This window comes from Carlito syrichta, unplaced genomic scaffold (assembly GCF_000164805.1).
Source record: "Carlito syrichta isolate Samal-C Ts95f unplaced genomic scaffold, Tarsius_syrichta-2.0.1 Scaffold312097, whole genome shotgun sequence".
Taxonomy (NCBI): domain Eukaryota; kingdom Metazoa; phylum Chordata; class Mammalia; order Primates; family Tarsiidae; genus Carlito; species Carlito syrichta.
The window spans coordinates 344,167-368,514 of NW_007256193.1; the positions used below are offsets into that span (position 1 = coordinate 344,167).

The 24,348-nt window shown below is 52.8% G+C and overlaps 2 protein-coding genes across 6 annotated transcripts in view; one reads left to right on the top strand and one right to left on the bottom strand.

Moving 5' to 3' along the window:
- The window catches only part of GLB1L2 (galactosidase beta 1 like 2), a 40,104-nt gene extending 37,574 nt beyond the window's left edge, over positions 1–2,530 (top strand). For both annotated transcript variants that reach the window (XM_008069551.1, XM_021718340.1), the window contains 4 exons: positions 1,089–1,176; positions 1,533–1,644; positions 2,051–2,167; positions 2,444–2,530. In XM_008069551.1, the coding sequence (XP_008067742.1) occupies positions 1,089–1,176; positions 1,533–1,644; positions 2,051–2,167; positions 2,444–2,530 (404 nt within the window). The remainder of the gene's footprint in view (positions 1–1,088; positions 1,177–1,532; positions 1,645–2,050; positions 2,168–2,443) is intronic.
- B3GAT1 (beta-1,3-glucuronyltransferase 1) overlaps positions 1–24,348 on the bottom strand; it is a 57,175-nt gene that overhangs the window by 22,091 nt on the left and 10,736 nt on the right. The window contains exons 2-7 of one of the 4 annotated variants that reach the window (XM_008069547.1): positions 15,163–15,258; positions 14,866–15,012; positions 10,712–11,220; positions 9,816–10,112; positions 9,215–9,315; positions 5,805–8,020 (exon numbers count right to left, since the gene is read on the bottom strand). In XM_008069547.1, the coding sequence (XP_008067738.1) occupies positions 9,229–9,315; positions 9,816–10,112; positions 10,712–11,220; positions 14,866–15,012; positions 15,163–15,166 (1,044 nt within the window). In that variant the 5' untranslated portion in view covers positions 15,167–15,258 and the 3' untranslated portion in view covers positions 5,805–8,020; positions 9,215–9,228. Of the gene's footprint in view, positions 1–5,804; positions 8,021–9,214; positions 9,316–9,815; positions 10,113–10,711; positions 11,221–14,865; positions 15,013–15,145; positions 15,259–24,348 lie in introns of those variants that run through there. The other 3 variants (XM_008069549.1, XM_008069548.2, XM_008069550.2) reach the window with 3 other exon arrangements.

Below are 24,348 nucleotides of genomic sequence, written 5' to 3' on the forward strand. Positions count from 1 at the left end.
GTAATAGAGGAAACTTGCACAGCTCTTCCTTGGTCAGAATTTCATCTGGTAGCATGCCAGGGAAAGGATGTGACCTGGACACTGGGGCCTCTGGACCCTGAGGATCAGGACTGCCCCTCCATGGGCCTCAGGGCAGCTTTTATCACTACCCAGGCTTGCCTTCCTCCTCCCTAAACACTTTCCCAGTTTCTCCAGTTCTCTTGGGTCCCAGTTCCTTCCTGGGTAGCTCCCTCTCTTGGCCTGTCCTTACTTCCTTTGATCTCCCGGGGCTGGAGAGAGCTGCTGGCCTATTGTTCCAGTTTTTGCTCTCCCATGCCCCTCACTGAGTGTGTCCTGCACCCTCACTGTGGAGTCCTGTCCGTTGTATCACAGATCCATGGTTATAAGTCATAGACCTTCCCTCCAGAAACACGAGCCCCCCCCGCCACACCTGTGTGTACCAGTTCTGAGTTTGTGGCTCCACGGAGCCTCTTCGCATTCCCAGCCTCCAGATTCCCCTTATAGCCACTCCGCAACTCTGTGCTTGAGAGGACCATGGGAGCTGCTCTGGGACCAGCAGGGCTGGCTCAGGCCCCAGGCACTAATCAGTTGCCACTCAAGTGTGCACTGCTCCTTGGTACTAGATGCCCAAGATATCAAGTGATATTGCCATTTGCTCCCAATTCAAATACTTTCAAATATATCTTTAGTCCTAGGTGGTATATGAAATTTCTGACTGAGTTATTAGGTCTGTGTAATCTGGACTCCACTGAAGTGGAGTCCTCCCTACAGTGAGGCCAAAACCCCTAGGACTGCTTGGCCATCTGGAGCTTCCCTCAGGGAGAGACCAGTGGCTGTTCTTACCCTGTGACACCTCAGCTGTCACTGCTGTCACACATATTCTTCTCTCATGGCAAATCCTAGGGTCCTCATTCGCTTCCCCTTGGGGTTTCTAGGGAGGTTTTGTTCCAAGAACTGTTTAGGAGGATACAGTTCAGGAGAAGTCCTCCCTTGAGGTTCCCTGGAACTTTCCATGCATGGCCCTGGTCTGACTGGGTCAGCTGCCCTGACCTTGGGCTTGCTCATGTTTTCTTGCCTCCTTTCTACAGGCTTAATTGGAAATCTCTCTTTGAATGGTTCTCCCCTGAAAAACTTCAGAATCTACAGCTTGGATATGAAAAAGAGCTTCTTTCAGAGGTGGGTCCCTTCCCCGTGCCAACATATGAGCTCAGAGGTACTATGAGGCAGGAGTTGGGAAGCGCCCAGAGCAAGGCTCAAGCCACACCCAGCTAACCTTTTGGAGGAGGGAGCTCACCCAGAGGCCAGAGCAACTGGCCTAGGGTTAGGAGCAGCCTCCGCACTAGAACCTGTGTTTGCACACTAGGGAATGCCTGTCATCCCACCTGACTGCCATTCCAGTGCCTTGGTTAAGAGGCAGGAGGACTTGGGGTCCTTGGTTGGGGAAGGGATGCGCCTTAGGAATTAGATGCAGGACTGGAACCAGATATGAGAAAGTGCCTCCTTCCCTTTCCTGCCCCTTGTTCTGTCCATAGGTTCAGCATTGACAAATGGAGTTCTCTCCCAGAAGTGCCTACGTTCCCTGCTTTCTTCTTGAGTAGCTTGTCAGTTGGCCTCTCCCCTTCTGACACCTTTCTGAAGCTGGAGGTTTGTAGACACCACTCTCCTTGCCAGACTTTCCCATCTATCTCCCAGAGGCTCTGAGTGGAAAGCCACTTGTGCTTGTCCTGGCTGGAGCCCTCCATAGCACTTGTGCCCAGAAAGTCTCCCTGTCTGAAAGGACCCTGGGGTTGTCCCTGGGCCAGGGAAGAACCACCTAGTGGTTTCTATATACAATCCGAGCTTGGGTGCCCTGCCTGGAAGTTCAGAACTGGGAGGACAAGAGACAGAATACCCCATCCATTAACCTTCATGGCTGTCAAATAATTGACTCAGTTTGGCCTCTAAGAACCTGGGAGAAGAATGCATAGTATGTGTCCATCTCTGCCTTTCAATGCAATTCTATATTCTGTGGCTTCTGTGTAGACTGATACCCTTCCTACTCTGTTTGAAGGGCTGGGAGAAGGGGGTTGTATTCATCAATGGTCAAAACCTTGGACGCTACTGGAACATTGGACCCCAGGAGACCCTCTACCTCCCAGGTCCCTGGTTGGACAAAGGACTCAACCAGGTGGGACCACTTCCAGCCTTCTGCCCTTTTCCCCAAGACTCCCGGCCCATCCCGCCCTCCCTGGCATCAAAATGTGTCCTTGGAAGCCTTGGTCAGGATGAAGGAGGGGTCAGAAGTTTCAGCCAGCCTCCTCCTTGGTGCTGATGAGTTTTTGGTCCCTGATCCTTCTAGCCTGGTTCCCAAACCCTTCCCTTTCTACCCTGATGCCTCATAGCACCCTCATCTGGCCCCAGAACAAACTCAGCTGCTCTCACATCCCAGCCCTTTCTCCCACAGGTCATCATTTTTGAGGAGAGGATGGCAGGGCCAGTGATACAGTCCACTGAAACCCCCCACCTAGGCAGGAACCGGTACATTAAGTGAGCAGCCGCTGCCCAGCCCCGCCTGCTGGTAGGACACAGGAGAGTGCTACCTCCTCCACTTGACTCAAAGCCAGCCGTGCTGTTCCCTTACATCTTCTCCTGCAGGGGAGTCTCCTTAAGTAGCAACCCCAGGGACCAAGGGCTCCAGTCTGCCCCCTGCCTGCATTCAAAGACTGAAACCTGGGAGGACTAAAGAGGAGGGATGGCGTGGAGGGGTCTCATGCCTAGAAAGCTTCTCTGCTTTGTTCCTACTTCCCTGTTCTTCTGGGAGGGCCCTGAAGGATCTCTCTGGGGGTGGGAGAGGTTTTTCAGATGGCCAAGCCATGAATCCCTGGAGCCCTCAGAAAAAGTGCTGAAACTAGTTAGGTGTCACCCCTGCCCTAGAAATCAGAGTCCTGTGGGGACTGAGGTTCACTCTTTCCATGTTCTTGGCAGGGCTTGGCCACATCCCTTATGACCACTTTTTGTTCCTGAAATTGTGAGTGTGTCACTATTTGTAGAGGACAGGGAAGGGGAGGGTGTCTCACCTAAGACTATGTTGTTCTTTCTTTACAACATCCTCCTTGAGCCTTCTCTGAGATTCTGGAAGAAACTCCACTTGAGAAACACCTGTGATTTCTCCTTTCCATTCCCACTCTCGCTGCAGCTGACAGGATAAGAAGCTGAGCTTGAGAAACAAATACTCAGTCACTTATTTTTCTGAGTTAGCGAGTATTTCCAGTTTTACTCAGTGGGAGGAAGCATCAGTTGAGGACTCCAGCAGAAACCACAACCCCTGTCTGAGTATCCAGGGAGGGAGAGGACAGAAGACCCCACTCAGTGATGTTGGCAGGTGGTCCCTGAGAATGCCACAGGGCTGCAGGCCTAGCCCAGGACTTGCCTCCAGCTCAGCTCCTGCCCTCTGCTCGCATACCCAAGCAGCAGCGAGGAGAGGCCCTCCTTCACAGTTGTTCCATGTCCAAATTTACGACTGTCATTCTGGGGATCAAGTCCAATGATTTGGCTCAGGTTCGCTGTCTGAATTGCAATAAAGTTATATAGTTGAGGCACACCTTCTTTGGTGATACGTCTCTGGTCTTGCATATGCCACTTTAAGCCAGAGGAGAAGGCAGTTGGGTCAGGCTCACATTCATCCCAGCTGCCGCTCAAGGGTCCAGACACTGACCGTCCCTAGGGGTGGATGGTCCATGGCCCTGGCTTCTTACCACCCCATCTTTCCTTGATTTCCCTTGAAGTGACACTGGATTGGAAGTGCCCCTGGAGAGGAGAGGTCAAATGCACATCCATTCTAGTGTTGGTAGGTGGGGGTAAGAATGTCAACAGCCAAGGGCACTATACAATAATTAGCTACGGGGGGAGTTTTGCTTCACAGATTACATCTGACATCTGCCAAAACGGAATTATCTTCAATAACAGTCAGTCACATAGCACACACACCTCCAGCATACTGCATGCTTTGGGAGCAGTAGACGAGTGGGGAATAGTGGGCTTTTGGGTTGTGTCTAGCAAGCTTGCTTCCTGTGACTGGCTGCACTGGGGGGACATTCGTGGTATGTAGCCACTGGGCCCAGGAGCTGAGACAATCATGGACACTGGGCTCAGGTAGCCCACTGGAAGACAAATGGAGTTTATTAAAGCTTGTGGACAGTGGCTGGGCAGCAAGATGGGGGCACAGTTCCTAGTTCTGCCCAAACTCACTTGTTTTTCCAGAATTGCCTTGTAATGGCAAGCATAGGGTTAAGATATGGATGACACCAGGGCTACACAGGTGTGGCCTAGGCCTCGGTTTACATAAGAGTGTGCTTCTGTAAAGCAGTGTGAGTTGGATTCTTCTTGATAAATAATTGTTGGAGGGTTAAATTAATAAATGAACGGTGAACTGGAATTGAAGGGAGCCTTACTGCAAATCTTTTTGTAAAGTGAAGAAGAATCTTGAATCACACTTCTGAGCAGACCTGAGCAGGAATGCACTGGCTGTTTAAGGTGAGGTTTTTCTGTACCAACTTCTCATTCTTGTCCTTCTTGTCTGCAGTTAACCCTGTGGCTTCTCTATCAAAGCACCTCTTGGTAGAGCTTACTCTCTAGAGTTGACTAAAGATTTGTTCAGATCTTCCACACTATATGGCTTCATCTTAGTCTCTTTGGAAGATCCCTCCTCATGGCCCAACTTCTGGATGCTAGAGCTCCTTGGGCCTTTTTCCTTTGTTCACACTCATCACATGGGGTCCCGCCTGTGACACCTGTGGCTTTGTAAACATCCCCAACACTAACACCCTCTGATGCTGGTCTGCACCTGAGCTCCAGGTATATGGGCAGCTGTCCCCGTACCTGCTGTCCTGCTGGTGTCTAGCAGGCACCCAGAATGGAACTTCAATTTTTCCCATGTTACCATTCCTGTACTCTGTTCTGTATCAGGAAATGGGAATTCTGTTCTTCTGTGTCCCAGACTATTTTTGACTTCTTTTTGTCTCCCACATCAATCCATCAGCAAATCCTCCTGGCTCTACCTCTTAAACACATACAGAATTCAGCCACTTCTCTCTGCCCTGAAGTGTGTGCCCTTGCCCAGCCTACCATCACCCCAGGCTTGGAAGACTGCAGGAGTCGCCTCCCCACCTGCCTGTGCCCAGTCCATTTATCATCAGCACAGGAAGCAGGGTGGCTTTTCTAAAAGGGATTAGATCATGTCAGTCCTCTGTACAGAATTCTCCATTGCTTTCCTGTTTCACTCAGTAGATGCCAAAGCTCTACCTACCGTGGTTCTTAGAGCTGACACATCTGGGCCTTCTTCCTCACACCCACCTCATTTCCCACCACTGCTCCCCCTTCCCTGGCCCAGCAGGTTACAGCCACATGGCCTTTTTGCTGACTTAAGAGCATGCTAAGCCAACCCTCTCATACCCAGGGGAGAGTTCTCTCTTTTCTGAATACTCTGACCCAGGGAGCTGTGTGTAGGAGTGTTGTTGCTTTGCTCAAATGTTACCTTATCAGGAAGGCCTTTCTGATCACCCTATAGAGCACCAACCTCTCTCTGCACTGATATATTCTATCTCCCTGACTCCACTCCCTTCTCACAGCAGACCACATCTGGAATACTATTTTGTTATTGTCCATCTCCTCTTATTAGAGTCAGCTCTGTGAAGACTAGGGCCTTGTTTGTTCACTGCTGTGTGCTAGCTCCTAGAATAACGCCTACTGATAATAGGCACTTGATAAATAATTGTTGGAGGGTTAAATTAATAAATGAGAATAAAATAAGGCAGGTCTGAAGAGGATTAGGACTGTTAAAAACCATATTTGACTTTTAATTTTGAAAGCAAATTAAATACAGTTAAATTAAAACAGACCAGATGCAGCTGCCTGGGTGCCACCCTCACCCCAGTCTCTGTTCTCAGAACTCCTAGCCCCCTAGCCTCACTCCTGCGTGGTGGGGTTTGCCAGTGAGGGAGTGGGAACAGTCTGGGTTTGGAAAGCAATCGTCATCATATGGCCAATTCTGATTTATAATAAACTCATTCCCAACAAAGATGAAGGCTGCAGTCCACCAGGATTATAATTATAAATAAATATACATGCAGCTAAAAGAGGGTATTAGGTGAAAACAACTGACCTGGCATCTGCCAAAAAAGACCCCATTTTGTTGTTATTAATTTCCTGAAACGAACCCTGGGCTTTTGGCTAAGAAGATGGCCTCACAACAGCCAAGCTGAACTTGGCAATCAGGCCTGGTTTCCGTGAGTGAGACAGTAGAGTACCTACGTATAAGTTCACTCATCTGATGGCTGCCCTGTGCTGCCTCCTCCCTTCTCTCCCATGACACCCCACTGAATTCCAAGGGGTTGATTCCAAAGCGACATCCAAAGTGTAAGAGGTTGGGGAAAACATCCTGAAAGGTGGCTCAAGGATCTGATTCAGATGATTTCATGAATATCATGGGAGATTAAATCCATTTCAAAATGGGCAACTGATGCTATATTCTGAATGTTAGGTCTCTGAGTCCCACCCACCCAGGAGTGAGTTCTGAATGGCCCTCAGACATGTCCTGTGAGTTTTAATGGGGTGGGGGCTGTTAGCAGTTAAAAAATAAACACTTCTTCAGTAGGCTCAGGCCCTTTCCTTTTCCTCCACTTGAGAGAAAAATTGTGCTTCCAACTTGCAGGAGCATGAGTGAGACTGCCACCAGAGGGCCTGTCTGGGTCAGAGAGAGCCAAGGACCTCTCCAGCTGCCTGGGAGACCCAGGAAGATGCTTTTTCCAAAGGGGCAAAGTGACAGCTTGTGGCACACTGTTCTTTCTCTGGGGTGGGGAGGGGGTAGCTGAACATGAAGTGGGCTGGCTCTGCATGCTCCCAACTTAGGGAGAAGTAAGATTTTCTTTCCCATTTTTTGTGTTTGACATGGAATAATTTCAAGGCGGTGTGTGCTCAGGTCTCCTTCCCCTCAGTGTCCAGTGAATCCCTGACCCTTTTCCCTAAATCCCTCTGCTATCCCAAAGCCCTTCTCCTCCTTAAGACCAGGGGCAGGAAGGAGTTGGTGATTTGCCCTGGCCTCCCTCCCTTTCCAGGCTGTAGAGCTCCACCTCGCCCATCACTGCTCCAGCACTGAGGTCTGTGGTTTTCTAGGGCTGCAGGAAGAGGGCATCTCCCCTCCCGGGTCCAGTCCAGGCGAGGGGCCCCGCAGCCTGGTAGGCGGTGGGGAGGCAGTGTGTGGACAGTGGGATCGCGGGGTTCTTAGTCCAGGCCAGGCAGTGACCTGTGCTGGCTGTAGGGCTCACCTCCTTGTCAGTGCTGGAGGAGAAGGCGTGAGGGGAGGGGCCAGAGGAAGGAACTCTGCTCCTGCCGCAGCCTGAGGTACAGGAGGAGCCTGTTGGCAGGCCCAGGCTCCCCCCATGCAGGGCTGGTGCCTGTTGGGATCAAAGACAGCCTTATGCTCTGTAAACATGAACCAGAGGAGAGCCGGAGAGGTATGTCTGATTTGGGAGCAGCTCTTAGGAAGAGCAGGGGCCGAGGAGGGTGAGGCATTCTGCTCTCTGGTCTTCAGAATTCCCTGGCAGGGTGTCCTGTATGGTTGTAGCGGGCCCAGGAGCAGGGAGCAGGGAGGGCCACACTCCACTTCTCTGTGGGCTCTTCTCACCTCCCTCCCAGCCCTGCATCACTCCAGAGCGGGTACGGGTGCCTGCAGCATCTCTTCCCACAGCCCCATCAGTGCAGGAAGTTTCTGAGGAGGCCTGCTGAGGCACCAGCCTTGCTGGCAGCTGGCCCCCCCCACCCCACCTTGGGTCTCTTGGGCCCTGGCCACGTTGGATGGAGAGAACAGGTCTGGGATTTCTGTGCTTAGATTCTCTGTCCTTGGTCCTGGCATCAGGCTGGGCTCTCTCGAAAGCCCCAGAATAGAAAGGAGGGTGATGGTGGTTCCTTAGGAGTCTGCCTTGGAGGGACCATCAGCCGTGGGGAGAGGATGGAAGGCCAAGAACAAGGTCTGAGGAGGAGGCTCCTGTGAGGGGAAAGGAGGAATGAGTGAGGTGTCAGCTCAGGGCAGGGTTGGGAAGGAGCAGCCAGTATGGCCAAGCCACTCAGTCCTGAGCCCCTAGTGGGCCATCAGGAGTCCTTCAGAGCTCAGGTCCCAGTGTGCTCGGTGGAGACCTTTTTGAGAGGTGGGTGGGGAAGGTGCTTCCAGTGAACCAGTGGGACAGGAGGCAAGGAGTGGGACTCTATAGGGGTGTATTCTGAGTGATGCTGGCCAAGGTGATTTCTTAAGTTCGTGGGACACAAAAGGCAGACCACAACACCTCATGGTCTCCTATAGGCAGGGGAGCTGCAAACATGATACAGAAGCTGTTGCCTAGCTCCAGGGCCATGGGAAAAATGTCCCAACGTCTGTTCCACCTTTGCTTGGCATAACCTAGAGCAAAGAGTCAGGAGTAAGAGATGCTTTTAAGAGGCAGGATAAGTTCACAGAAAGCACCTTGAAAACTCCTGGCTTTGCCCATCCCCCAGCACAATTCATTTGTGCCAATGTGTCACCTTGAAAGTCATCTAGCTTTTCTGAACATCATTTCTTTACCTCTAGAGTGTTGCCTACTGAGAGAGAGAGAGAGAGAGAGAGAGAGAGAGAGAGAGAGAGAGAGAGAGAGAGAGCGAGAGCGAGCGCTGGAAGAATCAAATAAAAAGCAACACTTATATGGGACCTAATTATGTGTCACAGATTCGGTACCCTTTACAAATGAAGAAACTGAATCCCAGAGAAGTAAAGGAAGGCTAGACAGTGAAAGGTGGGCAGCCCAGAAGTCACAGCAGACTCTGGGTCTGTGCTCACCATGTGCTGCCCTCTCACTGAGGGAGCCACGGGTTCACTGCCATGGAGCCATGAGTCTGAGAGCCCTTGCCACAGACACACAGACACGTGATGAAGGACCCAAAGGGGAAGAGGCAGACTTAAGGGGGCAGAACCTAGTGAGTGAATCAAGCAGCGGCCGGGTGGTGGTGCAGGCATCACGGCAGCCCAGCTGCATGGGTGGAAGTTGGCTCCTGGTGACTTTCAGGTGGCACAATGGGATGGGGACTTGGGCTATGCCTTCCTCTCTTGTCTACATCTGCCCTGTCCTCACAACGAAAGACCTAGGGAGAAGCCTTGGAGATTTATGCTGCGGCCTGCCCGGTGCGTGGCCCACCCTTGTCATCCCCATACCTGCATCCCGAGGCTCAGATCTCCACCGAGGGGTCAGTGAAGCCCTTCTTCCCCTCATTCACCAGCACTGGCTTCTCTGTCCGTGTGTGCCAGACCAGGATCTGTGTGTCCAGAGACACAAAACAGAATGGGGCAGGTCCCCACTCACCCTGCCACCGCCCAGTCACCTCCCACACTCTGCAGGTATTTCTCCTGCTCCTCCCTTTCTGCTCTTGTTCCATTGAGATTTTTCTCAATTGTTCCTTATCTCCACCTACCCCCTCATTCTTGTTATTTGTACATGGATACATTAAAAAAATCTGCTGGAAACAGGAAATCTAGAGCTACAGAAAATAGACAAGCCCCTCAACCTCCCAAGTGTGTGTGCATATATGTGTGTGTACATGTGTGCTCAGCAGAGAAGTCCTGCAGCACAACTGCTCTGAGAGAGGCTGTAACTCCCTGATGGCCATCCCTCCCCACTTCCCTGCCTGCCTGGGAAGGGGCTTCAGAAAGAAAAGGCTATTGTGAGACTCCATTTCCTTCCTCTGACCTGTGGGGAGGGTCTGGATGGACTTAGAAATACTTGCACCACAGCTGTCAGTTCTGCACAGGGTCTTACCTTGGTGCAGTTGGCTGCCTTGGGCTCCAGGTCATTGAGGGTGACAAGTTCGCGAAGGAGACTGCTTTCCTGGTAGCCTCCCTTCACGCCGCGCAGCTTGAAGTAGGCCTGGCTTCGCTGTAGAATGAGCCGCAGGTTGACTGCAAATCCAGCCATGTCTATTGCGAACGGTCGGTGGGGATCGAACACCGTCTTCCAGCCGACCACCTTCCCTGCCCCATTCACTCGTGGGGCCTCATACCGGAGGCCACCAACAAAGGCCACGGGCCACACAGACACCCTTCTGGTGCTGCGCATCTGTAAGTGGGATCCAGAGTCAGGACATCAGAACTGCTGGTGGACAGACGCCTGCCTGTAGGAGGTGATGTTATGCCCACAGCCATCTGAGGCCATCCAGGGTCATGCTATCCAGCCTGCCCCCGGCTCCATTTCACACTAGGCTTGCAGAAGAGCCTGCCCTCGGCCCAGACTGGCTGACCTTCACCTTCTCTACACGACCTTGCTGCTGATTTCTCCCTTGGGCAAAATCTCAGTCCTCCCGCTTTTGAGTCTGAAATGGCCTTTCCCTTCCACCCCCTCACCCCCCACCCCCGAGAACAACATGGCTCAGAAACCCCGAAGAAGCTCAAACTGTTTTACCAAAGAAGTCTCTGGCAGCCCCACTGAATGGTCCACTCAAAGCCCACATGCAGACGATAGCTCAAGGCCAGCACTGCGGTTCAGGGGCTTCAGCCACCTGGCCCGGTACCCGGTGAGGGACGGTTTCTGCAACTTTCCATCCCTTTCCCCGGGAACTCCTTCTTAGTGTTTCCTCGGTGCACGCACTCCTAACCACAGCGCCTGCTCGAGAAGCCCACCCAGAGGCTGTTCTACCCCTCCCTCCTGGGCCTCCACACCTCCTCAAAGAGCTCCAGGCTGTAGGTGTTGTCGTCGTCCGCGAAGTACACCACGCCGGGCTGGCTGGAGTTGCGTGGGAAGGTCTCGCGCAGCCAGCGCAGGGCCAGGTTGCGCTGCATGGTGCCCCGCGGGATGCGCGGGTCGCGCGCGTCGCCGCGTAGCTTGTAGTTGCGGGGTGTCTCCACGTGCAGGTGCGTGTAGTTGAGGCCGGTGTCGCGCAGCAGACGCGCGGTCAGTGGCGTCCGGCGTGGCGCGTCCTCCACCACCAGCCAGTGCAGATTGGGCACGTGCAGCAGCGTGTTGGCCATACGCGTCAGCTCGGCCTTCTGCACTGGGCGGCTGTAGGTGGGCGTCACCACGTGGATGGTGGGCAGTGTATCGGACCACGGCGGCGGCCGCGTGTAGACGTACTCGGTGCGCACCACCTCCACGATGTCGCGGTCGGACATACAGTACTCCCTGGGGTCCGCACCTGCCGGTGCGTCGCGCCGGGGATCGCCGCCCTCATCTGTGGAGTGGGGAGATAGGCAGCTTGAGGACAGGAGCGTAGCCTGGCTCTGGCCCCAGACTCTTGGACGGATGCCATCCCCGGCCTCCGCGCTTCCTGGCTCCCAGCTCCTCCCAGAAGGCTCTCTCCTCTGACCTCCTGGCTGGCCTGTTAGGGCTGAGGATGAGACCTGCATCCCAGGAACGTTCTCCGCGACTTCCCTTGCTCTCACGCCTGAGAGGACACAGAAGTGATCTCTTACTGCTTTTCACACTTGCAGCCCTGGAGCTGAGTGCAGTTGGCGGTCGCCCAGACTGTATCCTCAGGCCTGAGTGTGCTGGGTTTTCTATGACTAAGCTCTGGAGGTTCCCGTTCCAGCGCCCTCCTCCTCTGGCTGGACCTAACTACACTGCTCCACACAGGTTCCAGCCAGCAGAGCACGGTGGCACTGCCATGCTCTGTGGTGTGGATGTCACTGAGCCCGAGGCCAGAGTTAGTGCTATAGCCACCGCAGCACACTGTGGACCCCGAGGAAGCCCGAGGCTGGCACACCCTGGACCTTTCAAGCCCTCTATTAAGTGGGGGCTGGCTCCTCCTGGTCTTATGTAATTGATTAATTGAATCTTGGTGCAGAATTTCATATTTAGCTAGTGCATTTTATTCCATAGAGTTTGCCCATTGTTGTCAAGATGTATGGATATAGCAGCCCAACACAAGAAGACTGTTTTCCATGAGGCCCTCCCTCCGAGTTCTTTTTGTCTGAAGGGCTCCTCCACCAACAATGGTGTGGTCCCACTGCCCACTCTCACCTGGGGCTGGTGCCATAGAACAGACCTAGAAATCCAAATGCCTGGGCTCAGACTCAGTCCAGTCCTGCCTTTACTAACTATATGTACTTTGGTGCCTCTATTTGTCAACTATAAAATGGAGCTAATAATAACATCTACCTTATCGAGTTGTTATGTGGATTGAGTCAATACATGCCAAGGGCTCAGAACCCTGCCAGGCATAGTTGTCATTTTCTCATGCATTTGGAAGGGCAGTAGCCAGCCCTATTTCTGCATGGCTTCAGGCAATTACAGGAAGGACAAAATGAGCAAGTCATGCTGAAGGGTTGGAGCGTGGCCCCAGGGAGGACACTGTATTGGCCATTCGGTTACCTCCCCTTGGCCCCCCACTGTTAGAGTGGCATGTGGGGTGTGTGGGGTGCCTGTGTGCCCCACACAGGAGGAGATCTGCCCTCGGCTTTCAGGGAGTGCTCACAGGCTAATGGCACAAGACCAGCACAGATGCAACTGAGCAAAGGCAACGGTCTGGAGGACTTCTAAGTCAAACTGAGGGAAGAGGAATGGGTGTCTAGGATTTTGACCCAGATATAAAGTTTAATTTATTCTGCAGTCAGAAAAGTTTTGGAAACAGAGCTTTGCTCAGCTCTCTACCACTCAAATCATCCCTAGAACATGGAGGACCTGTGCCCTGAGAAGTTTTCCCTCACATGAGGACTCAGTTGCCAGCTGGGCTCTGCCCTTCCTGCCATCAGGGCTTCTGCAACTTTGAGGCATAGCAGCCTCCTGGCGACCCTAACTTCACTTAAAGGCAGCTTTCGTTTGGTTCCTCTTGGCATACTCTGGGAAGACAGAATGCCAAGCACCCAGCCTCAGCACCATCAGTGCTTAGCAAGACAGCCTGATGTCCTCAGCCCAGAGCTCTACCAAGAACGCAGGTGACATGACATCATGTCGCTTTATGTATAGAAGCTTTAACCCCTTTGGAATAATTTGCAGGATAACAATGATTCTAAACTGAAGAGGATCAAAAAGAGGCACTGGAGGCAGGAGGAGAGGCCCCAGGTGCTCAATACTAAGCAGTGGGCATTCAGCAATCTTGAGCTTGGCCCTTTCTCATGGAAGCTTCAGGAACTTCTAGGGGTTTGCAAGACCTAACATTTGACTGCACGGAACAGCATAGCTTCAGACTGTGATTTCTGGACATGGCATATTGGTTACAGGATACAATGGATTCTTAGGCCCTGCTCCAGACCCACTGCCTCTCTCACTGAGACGGGATTGGATACCTCCCAGTTATTTTGCTGTCCGGGTGATATTATGCACATTGCAATGGGAGCATAGTTGTTTGCCTGTGACAATGCTGCATCTGTGCATGTGTGGGAGGAAGAGACAGAGGAGAGTGTAAGCCTAGGGCTAAGGCATGAGGGGCAACCAGTTGTGGGTGCATGGCAGGTTTGGGGTGTAGGGATCCCAGTGTGAGAGAAAGAGGTGATCCCAAGACTCAGAGCTAGAAGAAGGCGACTCTATTGCCAGTTCTTCCACTAGTTCTTCCTGGGGCTTTTCCTCCTCCAGCCCTGTTCCCACTAGGTAGGACTAGATCAGGGAATCCTAAGCTGGAAAAGAGGGGCAAAAGAGAATTTTTTCTTGAAAAGTTTTAAAACACAGTACAGGCCAGCAATCTAATCCATTTCTGCCCACCCAGTGCTGAGTGATTGCATTCCTTGCTTGCCATGAAATTAGGTGGAAAGTTGTGCATATGTGTCCCTGTGGTATGTGTGTGGATTAATCATATGATTGATCAAACATTAATCAGGTTTGTGAAAGCATTTTTCTGTATCTCATGATGCTCTGACATCTGGGGCCTTGCAGACCTGGGGAGGAACTGCACCTACCAGGTTGGTCGACTCCTAGAGATAGTAAACACATTGCTTGCAAACACATTTTCTCATACAAACCAATGAACCCCGAACCCACAACCCACCCCTTTCTTCACAAAGCTCTCTCAACTAAGCCAGCCTTCCTTCTCCTGCCCTAAACCACCCAGGGCCAGGTACCAGACAATCAGAAACCACCCCTCTATCCTAGAACCCACCAAAATCAGCCAAACTCTCCTGTTCTGAGCCTGCCCAGCTGCTTACCACACCTCTCCCTTTCTTTCCGACAAAAACTGCACTAAAGACCTGACCCGGCCTGCCTCTCACTCCTCCCACCTCCTGATCCAGCCCAGTTCTTCCCCATCTGGCCCCACAGGCATGGTTTGCCTTCTCCTCTGGGGACCTAAGAGTTACAGGCTCTTTTTTCAAGGCACCTGCATTGGTGTCTGCCAAGCTACCATCTGGGTAATTTTTTTTTTTTTTGAGCCAGGGTCTCACTTTTTTACCCAAGCTGGAGTGCGGTGCCACCATCCTGGCTTACCGCAACCTCAACCTCCTAAACTCAGGCAATCCTTCTGCCTCAGCCTTCCCAGTAGCTGGGACTATAGGCATATGCCACCATACTTGGCTAATTTTTAAATTTTTTTATAAAGATGAGTGAGAGCAGCACAGCTTCAGGCTACGATTTTTGGACACAGTATCTCGGTTACAGGATACAGTTGCCCAGGCTGTCTTGAACTCAAGCAAGCCTCCTGCTTTGGCCTCCCAAAGTGCTGGGATTATAGGCTTGAGCCACTGCAGGTACTTCTTAAGACGTGTGTGGGTGGCTGCCATCAGATTCCCAAAGGGACCCAAGACCCACAAAGAGTAAGCTCACGGGCCTAGATGATCCTATGGTTTTTCCTAACTACCTAGTGAATGAAAACAAGAACCCCTGACTTAGTTGTGGCCACTGTTGGGACCTAAGCCAGGCTGGGGCTGGAGGGGCGGGCAGGCAGGCTCACCCTTGTGCACGGCAAGCAGGGGTGCAAGGGTGCTCTGGTGCCAGACGGTGATGAGCAGTGTCCAGGGCAGCACGATGAGGACGATCGCAAGGATGTCTCGTCTCTTCGGCATCTCCAAGGCTGGCTGCACCCACGGCTCCTCATTACCTGAGTGGTGGCAAGGTCAGGAGAGGGGTGGCCACAGGGCGGCGGCAGCACAGGGGAGAAAAGAACAGGCATGGGCCAGGCCGGCCAGGCATGGAGAGAACAGAGCAGCCGAATATTGGCTAGTGGGTCTTACCAGCGTTCACAACCCACCCATTGCGGAAGCAGGTTTGAAGAGTCTGGCCCGACTGGAGTCTGAGAAGGGATCGCTGTCCAGGGGCGAGGTCAGGAACCCTGGGGGGTGGACACCTGCAAAACAGAGGAGCATAGGATAGCCAGAGACCGGGGCATGGGGATGGGCATCCAGCAAGGCCAGGCCCTGCTCTGGGACACACAGTGTTGGGGTTTCACAACAGGGCCTCAACTGTCCATTCCCCAGAGGACTGTTTTCCACCTGCCTGCCTGGGTGGAATTGGTCTTGGTCCTTCCCACAGGCATGAGGCCATGGCAATGATCCATTTATGAAAGTCAGTAGGGTGCAGGGTCAAGGGCTCAGCCTTCAGAGACACCTGCCTGGTTTTAAATCCCAGCTCTGCCACCCACAGACTGTATGGCTTTAGTCAAGTCATGTCAATTATCCATGGCACAGTTTCCAACCTATAAAATGGGGGCACTTATCAGTACATACCTCGCAAGGCTGTTCTCAGAGTTAAATGAGGTGATGCCCATCAAACCCTTAGGACAGCCCCGAGAGACAGGAAGTGGGCAAGAAATGTCAGCCACTATGCTGTTCAAACACTGGTGCCCAGACAGCCTTCTTCAAAGCCTGGTTAGAGGGGTCAGAGTTGGAAGGGGGATTTTTTGACCACAAAGGAGAGATGTTCTAGGGCCGGGCATGACCACTCATGACCCACAAGAGCCTTCCTTGGCCAGTGTCAACAAGGCATTCTCTTGGAGCACCGCTCTGTGCAGGATGGAGTGCCAAGTGTGAAAGGGGTTCCCATGGGAACTGCCACATCAAGAGGGGAGAGTCCTCAAGAATGGCAGTGGCAGATCTCCCAGGTGAGCAGAATGAACCCAACTTGAATTCTCTCTGGATCCTGCAGAGGACCCACTGGCAGCATCTCCTTGGGGACCTGATCTCTTGCATGACAAGTAAAGAGACTTCGTGACTGCCTTGGAAGTTGTCACATCCTCTTCTCCTCCTTCCTTCTCTGCTGAGCACTTGGAAGATGCAACAGGGACCCACAGGGTGGAGGGGAGGGAGTACAGCCTGGAGCAGCCCTGGTCGGCCCTTACCACCCCCAGTGCCCTGTGCTATACAGGGACCAACAACGTCTTGGAGGCCATGCTACCTGCTGCTGCCCCGCCTGGTGTATGGTCTCCACCTCTGGAAGAGGTCTGCGCAGTGACTGAGCAGGGGTTTTGACCCCTGAGTTTTAGAAATAGCATGCTTTCCTCTCCTTGTCAGGTCCTCTATCCAAATGATTCTGCCACCTTGGATTTGTCTAAAGAGCTCTGTGGTTTCCCGGGCTGGCCTGCATCCTCCTTCCCGAGCCTCCCTCACTCATTCCCTGGGGAGTGGAAGACCCATTGGGGTTTTGTGTCACAAGTAGAGACCAACAGCGGGATGCACAGGAGGGGTGGTCACTTTAGGCGGTGGGTGCTGTCTTCCCTACAAACTCATCAGCCCAGCACCCCACACTGGGAGACCTGCTGGGTCTTGTGTGAGAAGCAGACTTTATCCCATACCTCCAGATTTCTCCCCTGTCCCCCCACTCAGGCCTCCAGCAGGGCTTTGTGCCAAGGCTTTGTGTTTCATGGTGTGATCTTAGGCCACAGTTGATGAAGGAAGGGGTGACTGGAGGCTAGGCCCGGCTGAGGCTTCAAAAATGTCTGGGGAGAGTTATTCTGTATCCTCAGAGACTCTTGAAGGTGCTTTCTCAAGTGTCCCTGGCTTTGGTGAGGGTTCTAATCCAGGATGGAGGAATCCAAGGAGAGATGGTGAGCATCATGCCAGCTCCGACCTGGCAAGGCGGCTCTGGACGTGCTCCTGCTCCTGCTCCCTTTCCTTCTGGGCAGCTTTCCATGCCCGCCCTACACCCTGGTGCCTGCTCAGCTTCCTACTGGTCTGCTTGGCTGTAGTTAGTAGCAGGATTTCCTGCAGTGCTCATGGTGGCCAAAGATGAGGCTCAACATTCACATGCACCTGCTCCTGCAACACAACCCTATGTGGTAAGCATGACTGTGATCCTGTTTTACAGCTGGATTAATGGAGGCCAAGAGGGTAACATGCCTGAGGCCAACGACTAGGGAACGGTGGAGCCAGAATTAAACCAAGGCCATCTGGTCTATGCCGTCATCATGATCATGGGATGAGAGGTCCCAGGCCCCCAAGGCCCCTGGAACCTGGGCCAGGCGCTGGGTAGGCAAGGGGACCATGCAGGCCAAATGCTGTCTCTGGCCTGGACTAACGCCAGTTCTGAGCCACGCTCTTCCATGACAGCTGCCTCAATGCGGGGTCCCAGAACCTGCCTGGAGGCTGGAGCAGGAAGGAAGGGCAGGGAGGGAAGAGATGGAGGGGCAGAGGCATGGCTGCAAGGGCACCATAGGGACCATTCTGATCCCATCCAGTCTTTGTGGTCAAAACATCTATGAGAGGAAAGGGAGGGGGAGAGAGGAAGAAAAGCTCTAAAAATAAACTTAGCAATAAACCCAGTTGTGCATTAATTACTCTGGAAGCCATTATGGCTTGAAAACCCCATAACTTTAATGGAGGCTATTATAAGCATAGTAGCACACTCGTGGAGCTAATTACCAGGCGGTTATTAGGCAGAACACAGAGAACCCCCAGCCTTGGAGAAAGCCAGCTGGCCAGCAGGGGGCGGGGCATAGGAAATGGTGCCTGGGCCAGGCAGGTGGCCTGGGCAGGTGGGGAGCTGCACCGGCCCCCAGATCTGCAGTCCAGTCTGAGAGGGGCCTGCAAGGATGTCCAGTGACACCCACTCCTCCACAGCCAACAAGGGCAGTGGTTCCTTGCACTTGCAGGCTGTATCCACCATAAACGCCACAATGGCTTCTGGGCCTCAGGATGGCAGAAGAATCAACGCAAAGATGGAGGAGAGTCTTGGCCACGCCCAGGAAAGTTCAGGGGCAAGGGAGACAATGTGGTGCTTGAGGAAGAGTTGGGTGGAGGCGGTCAGGGGGCATCTTGGTGAGACAGGAAACGCTGTGGGTAGCTGTGCCTGAGTGTGGGGGCTCAGGACTGTACCTGTTCAAGTCCCACCCCAGCACTCAACACTCGTGTCTATGACCCATCTCAGTGTCACTGGCCTCTCTCCTTCAGCAAATACAGATATAAGAAGACTTCTTTTACCCTCCTGCCCAGGGGGTGTTCTCAGAGCCTCCCCACCCTCCTGTCCTGGGATGTTCCCAGAGACTTCCCTCACCCTCCTGCCCTGGGGTTTTCTCAGATCCTCCCCCCACCCTCTTGCCCATGGGATGTTCTCAGAGCCTCCCCACCCTCCTGCCCTAGGGTGTTCTCAGAGCCTCCCCACCCTCTTGCCCATGAGTATTCCCAGACCCTCTGGTAAATAGAGACAAAGTTTGTACCTTGGGTGGGACCTGGGAGGCCTAGCGGAGGGTAGTCATGGAGGCAGGAGGACCGCAGCCTGCACCTGTCTGGCTGGCCTCCCAAAAGGGGATGTGGTCATGCTGGTGCCCTCCATGACCTCATCTTCACAGAAGGGAGGTTGGATTGGAAGCATTCCAACGAGTGCTGCCATTGTAGCAACCTGAGGTTAAGGGCCCTGAAAGGACCGTCTTATGTGAGGAACATGGGGCTCACGTGGGCAACTGGACCAGGAACAAGGGAAAGGGCCAATGAAACAGCCTCCCATGCAACTGAGTCTTGACTCAAGGGCCTAGAAGCCCACGGAGACTGGCCATGTCTGGCAGAACCTCTCTGGGAATTTGTGGTTTTTAGAGTGTCATGGCTATGAATGAAACTAGGCAGTGCTGCGACTCAGAGGGGAAAGCTCTGATCATCCCAGGCTGGAGTGGAGCAAGTGAGGGTGGAGTGACTGGGTTTGAGAAAGCCGAGTTGTGTGCGTGTGAGGCTGGCTCAAGGAAAGGCTTTCTTCTGAGCCTGCAGGTGCTCCAACGCAAGCCCCATCAATAGCCCTAGTCCCCGAAGGTGGGGGCTTGTTTAATTTCATTCAACACATGTTAATTAAGCATCTGTAGCGAGCAATGCACTGTGCTGGATTCTGTGGGCAATACAGCAATGCTGGAGAGGAAGCTTCTCCCAGTCTGGAGGGGAGGAGAGATCAGACAGCTCACCCCAAGGCAGGTGACGGGTGCTGAGCACAATGCTCCCAAGATTGTGTGTGCACATGTGTGGCCAGTTTCAAACAAGCTCAGAAACTGTCCAAGTCACTCATCTCTGCAGTATAAAAAAAGACTTTTTACCCAGTAAGATTGGGAGCTGTAGTTAATTGGTTAACCAGAATGGTTTGTTAGGGTGAAGAATCTTTCAAACTGATAAAAACATGTGATACACTTCAGCTTAGTAAGCCGGTCCTTGTGCAAATGATGTTTCCCCAGGATGGTGCCATACGTGGTAATTTTTCCAAAATCTAGACTACCCTTGTCTGCTGGCCCTCAGCACTCGCACCCTGTTGACAGAGGACTGGGGAGGTTGTGCCGACCTTCTGACGCAGCCCAGCTGAGCACACTGCCTGCGATTCCCCAGTCTGATTTTTACAGTGACTCAAGAGCTGAAGGACACTTGGTGAGCAATCTGACTGTAGAATCCTTTGGAATTTTTATGATTTTTTTCCCCACCAATCTTCACCTAATTTGTAGAACTTTTTGCCAGACCCATCTTATGAAATTTTCATAGATACAACACACTTATTTCAACACAGTATTTCAACGGTTTACATTATATTCTGTGATGGTGCTCACAAGCCTGGCTGACGAGAACAGGCTGGAATGAGCATCACTGACTCTTGTGGGACACGGGCTCAGCTGGGAGAGAAGGGTATCCCCTGGCATCATACAGGCACTCCTCGGTGTGGTTTGTGGACTGGATGGTGAACATCAATCAATCTGAGAGTTAAGAAAGCTTCTGCTGTTTGCATTATCCTCTGTCATCCAGGACCCCGAGTGCCCTAAGAGAGGAAGGCATAGACTTTGTCCCACAGATTCACAGGAGCCCTAATGGAATCAAGGGATTAGTATTGATGCTGCAGGCACTGCTCAGGAAAAGCCCAATGCCAGAGCTAATCAGCTCCCAGACCAGCCGATCCATATTTCATTAACCCAGCCCCAGTCCTCCAGCCCCCAGCACCGCTGCCTCCCGGCCTGTCATGGCCCTGGTGGGGGGTAGGACACAGACGCTGACCTTGCACCAGCGGCAGCTACTCTCCCCAGGTGTCCCTGCTCATCTTCCTCTGCCCTTGTCCCAAGTCACCCACAGGTGAGGGGAAAGGGGGTCCTACAGCCGATTCCACTCTGAGTCCTACGTTCAACCCATAGGATTCCCTTTTTTAGAAAGTCCCATCCTTTGATCTTTATAGCAGCCCCGTGAGGCAGGCAGGGAGATCTCATTCCTTGTTTGCATGTGAGGACACTATGACTCAGAGAGGCTGCACGATCCGCCCAATGTAACAGTGTCAGGTGCCTACAGGGCTGCTCAAACCTGGGCCTTGGGCTCTGGGTCCAGCATGCCTCCTGTGCCCATACTGCCTCCCCCGCAGGCCCAGTACTTGCTTCAGCTCTCCTGGTCCACCCTCTGGGCTTATCCACTGGCACTTCTGACCAGGGCCAGAGCTCCTTGACCTCCCCATGCACTGCCCACTTGGTGGTCAGGTCGAGTGCCCCCAGGAGGGAGCTCTGAGGCTCTCAAGCCTACAGGACTCCCCCAAACCCTGCCTTCATGGTGCTCAAGGAGGAGGAGAGGAAGGAATAGGCCCGGGGATGTCCACATCCTGCCTTCGAGCCTGGCCCACTGCTGGCTCATGCTTGTGGATGTTTCTGATAGGAATGGCAGTGGATTCCAGATCTTGCACCATCTTGTCCCCATCCAGCTGGGAATACCAAGCCAAGAGGCGGGCAGAAGGAAGCCATAGTTCAGTTCAGACTTGGGTGAAGAATACCTCCATGCTTGGGTTTTCTTCCAGCGTCAGAACTGTAATTCATTGATTTTTCTTTTTCTTTTTTTTAATAGTTCCTTTGTTTTTGTTTTTCAGAAATCGCCATTTGATTAGATTAGACTATGATTCGGTAGAAATGACCATTAGGGTCTGGCTCAGTATAGTATTCTGCGAGTGCAAGTCCATTCTGGTTCATTGCAGGAACTTGAACAGAATAAATTATCGACCCAGTTGGCTTCACTGATGTTCCCTTTTCCTCACAGCTGGTGTCTTTAGGTCATTCACTTGCCCCAGAACTTCTGACGGAGGACCTGAGAGCAAGAATCAGGGAGACACTGCACACTGCTGTCCTCTGCTGGAGCATACACAGGCGGGGCGTGAGCACACAGATGACCCACTACTTGGCTCTTCCAGGGGAAGGAGAGCTGGAGAGGGAGCAGAGGTCAAGGAAACGGCTAGGTGAGGGACACAGACCTAACAGAGAACTGAGGGCAGTTGGACAATGGCCTGGGAGGACGCCCAGTGAGGAGTCACCCGCAGCAAGTTATGATGGGTGACCGCTTGGGACGGGGGCAGTGGAGGAAGGCACTCAGCAGGGATGTGCTGACCACAACAGGACAGTGGAAAAATACACATGGCCACTTGGCCCTTGCCTGCATGATGGGGAAGTGGTGAGGGTCATGCCTATCTTTGGAGTTTGTGGGTCTGGGGAGCAGTCCCTGTGGAGCAGTCCCTGTAGCCCAGCCTGGGGTCCGGGAGAGGTTTGGTCTTGGAAGGTGCTGCTTCCTTCACCTCTTTTGCTATCTTTCCATCGTTGCTCCAGGCCCAGCCCACCCCAGCTCTCTGAAGAGAATGTGCCTGCTCCCAAGACAAGTGTGTTTGACTTTTCTTGTTATCTAACCAGTTGCCACGTGCTTAGCAGCTTACAACAGTGCCCATTTGCTTTCAAATTCTATGGGTCAGAAGTTCAGGGCCTCACAGGCTGCAAAGTATTGGATGGGCTGCATTCTCATCTGGAGGGCAGGCTGAGGAGGAATCTGCTTCCAAGAGCACTCAGGTTGCTGGCAGAATCCATGGCCCTGCATGGCAGGACTGAGGACTGTGGCTCTTTGCTGGCTCTCAGCTCCTGCAGGCTGCTCACAGATTCTCGCCACATGGGTTTCCCCAACATGGCCACATGCTTCATCCAGTCAGCAGGGAGTGACTCTAGAACCAGTCTGCTAAAGACAAAGTACTGCACAGCACAATGTAATTGTGGGAGCAAGGCCCATCGCTTTTGCCACAGTCTACTGGCTAAGGGTCAGTCACAGGGCCATCTACACTGAAGGGCAGAATTATACAAAGGCATGAATACTGGGTGCTGAGGAATTGAGGGGATATCTGAGAGTCTGTCCCCACACCAAGGCATATTAGCCATGTCTGGCACTCAGCCCCTCAGTTCCTGCCCAACTCCACAGCTCCTGAAAGCAAGGGCAGGATCCAACCACAGACACAGGCCTCTGCCACCTCACTCTGCTGTCTCTTAGCAGTGGTGCATGGAGGAACAATGTGATGCTGAGACAGGCCAGGCCTTGTGCACCCTACTAACTCTTTCTTTTACTGTGTGACTGTGGTGAGATAACCTCTCTGGGCCTTGGTTTTACTCTCCGCAAAATAAAAAATAAAAAAAAACACTAGGTTGTTAGGATAGTTAGAAAACCATCAGTGTAAACCACCTGTCGCATGATTGGTGCCAACAAGAGAAGCTGCTGAGCCTTTCAACCTCGCAGCCTGGAAGGGATCAGGAGTGGGTCTGCTTGGCCTGGCTTCCCTCTGATTCCTTCCAGCTGAACTTCTGGCTGATGGGAGGCAGACAGAAGCCATAGACCCTGAAAACTCCACATCAACCAGAAAGAAAAGGCAGTGAGGAAAAGAGGGGCTAGGACAGAGGAGACCACATGCAGTGTGCAGTGTGACAATTCCTTTGATTTTCCCTTGGACTCAGTTTCCCCATTTCCAGCATGGAGCTGCTAAGCCCTGTTTCTTGGGCTGGCGTGTCCCACTGTGACCTTAAATGCAACATGACTAAGACCAAACCACAGGTTTTCCTCCCTGAGCAGCCCCCCTCCAAGCCACCTTCTTTTGTCATCAACTAGGTGACTGACATGAAAATCTCAGGCTGTGCCTCCCCCTGCCTCAGCTCCCTTGACACCTACCCAGGCCTGGGGTTCCACTCCTTGGCAGTGGTTCAGGTCAGATCTCTGCCTGCAAGGGTCCCTCATTGTGATCTCGTTATCTTCTGCTCTTCCTCTTCAGTTCAGAACCTACCCATGCTGGATTCATCGTTCTGACTTGCTCATGCTCAGAATCCTGCACCTCTCCTGCCTGCAGCTTACCTGGCCTGGCATTCAGGGCTCTCGCTGCATCCCTCCTGTTTCCAAGCCACACTCTGCCCCAGTCTCCATAACTCCGTATTCCAATATAGCACCCTTCCCCCCTGCAGCAAGAAGATGCCAGGGCCCATGCCAGAGGGTAGTGCCCCATTCCCACCCGGAGGTAGGGGCAGGGCCAGACTGTTTTCAAGTTGAGTCATGATACCCAAAGAGTGAGCCAGGCCTGGCCCGTGCAAGCTAGCTTCCATCACATTTCCTTCCAGCTGCCAACCACTTCTTGGCCTCAGCCTCCGTGCCCTGCCTGCTCCTCTTGGCCAGGCCTCAGCCACAGTCTAGTGCATGGGAGTATACCTGGGCTTGAGTGGCTGTCATGGACCCTCATACCAAGGAATTCTGAGCATCAGTTTGGTCACTGTGCCCTCTTGAAGCTCATGATCTGGGGAGGTGTCAGTCTGGCAAAGGTGACTCAGTCTGTCTCTCCGGTCCTCCTGGATGTGGTATTTGGGATTCGATTTAGGAAAATGGCTGGGGTTGAGTGTTTCATATGGCAACCCATCAAGGCTGTCATGGCAACTACAGAGCTGCCCTTGTGAGTGACTCTGCAGGGCAGCCGGCTTGATGCTTGATACACATGTGCACATACGTGTATGCTCATGGCCATCAACCCTCTGAGTGCATGTGTGTTCATGGGTGTGTGTGTGTTCATACCCTCAGCTGGATTATGGTTTGAGCCCGGTTGCTTCTGAGCCCTGTTGGTGAATCCCATGATTGGGTCTCTGTTCAAATAAAAGATTGTCTCATATGACCTTGGCACCAGTGGCCTCAGATGCTGGAATACAGATGGGATGACACAAAGAAGCAATTCGCTT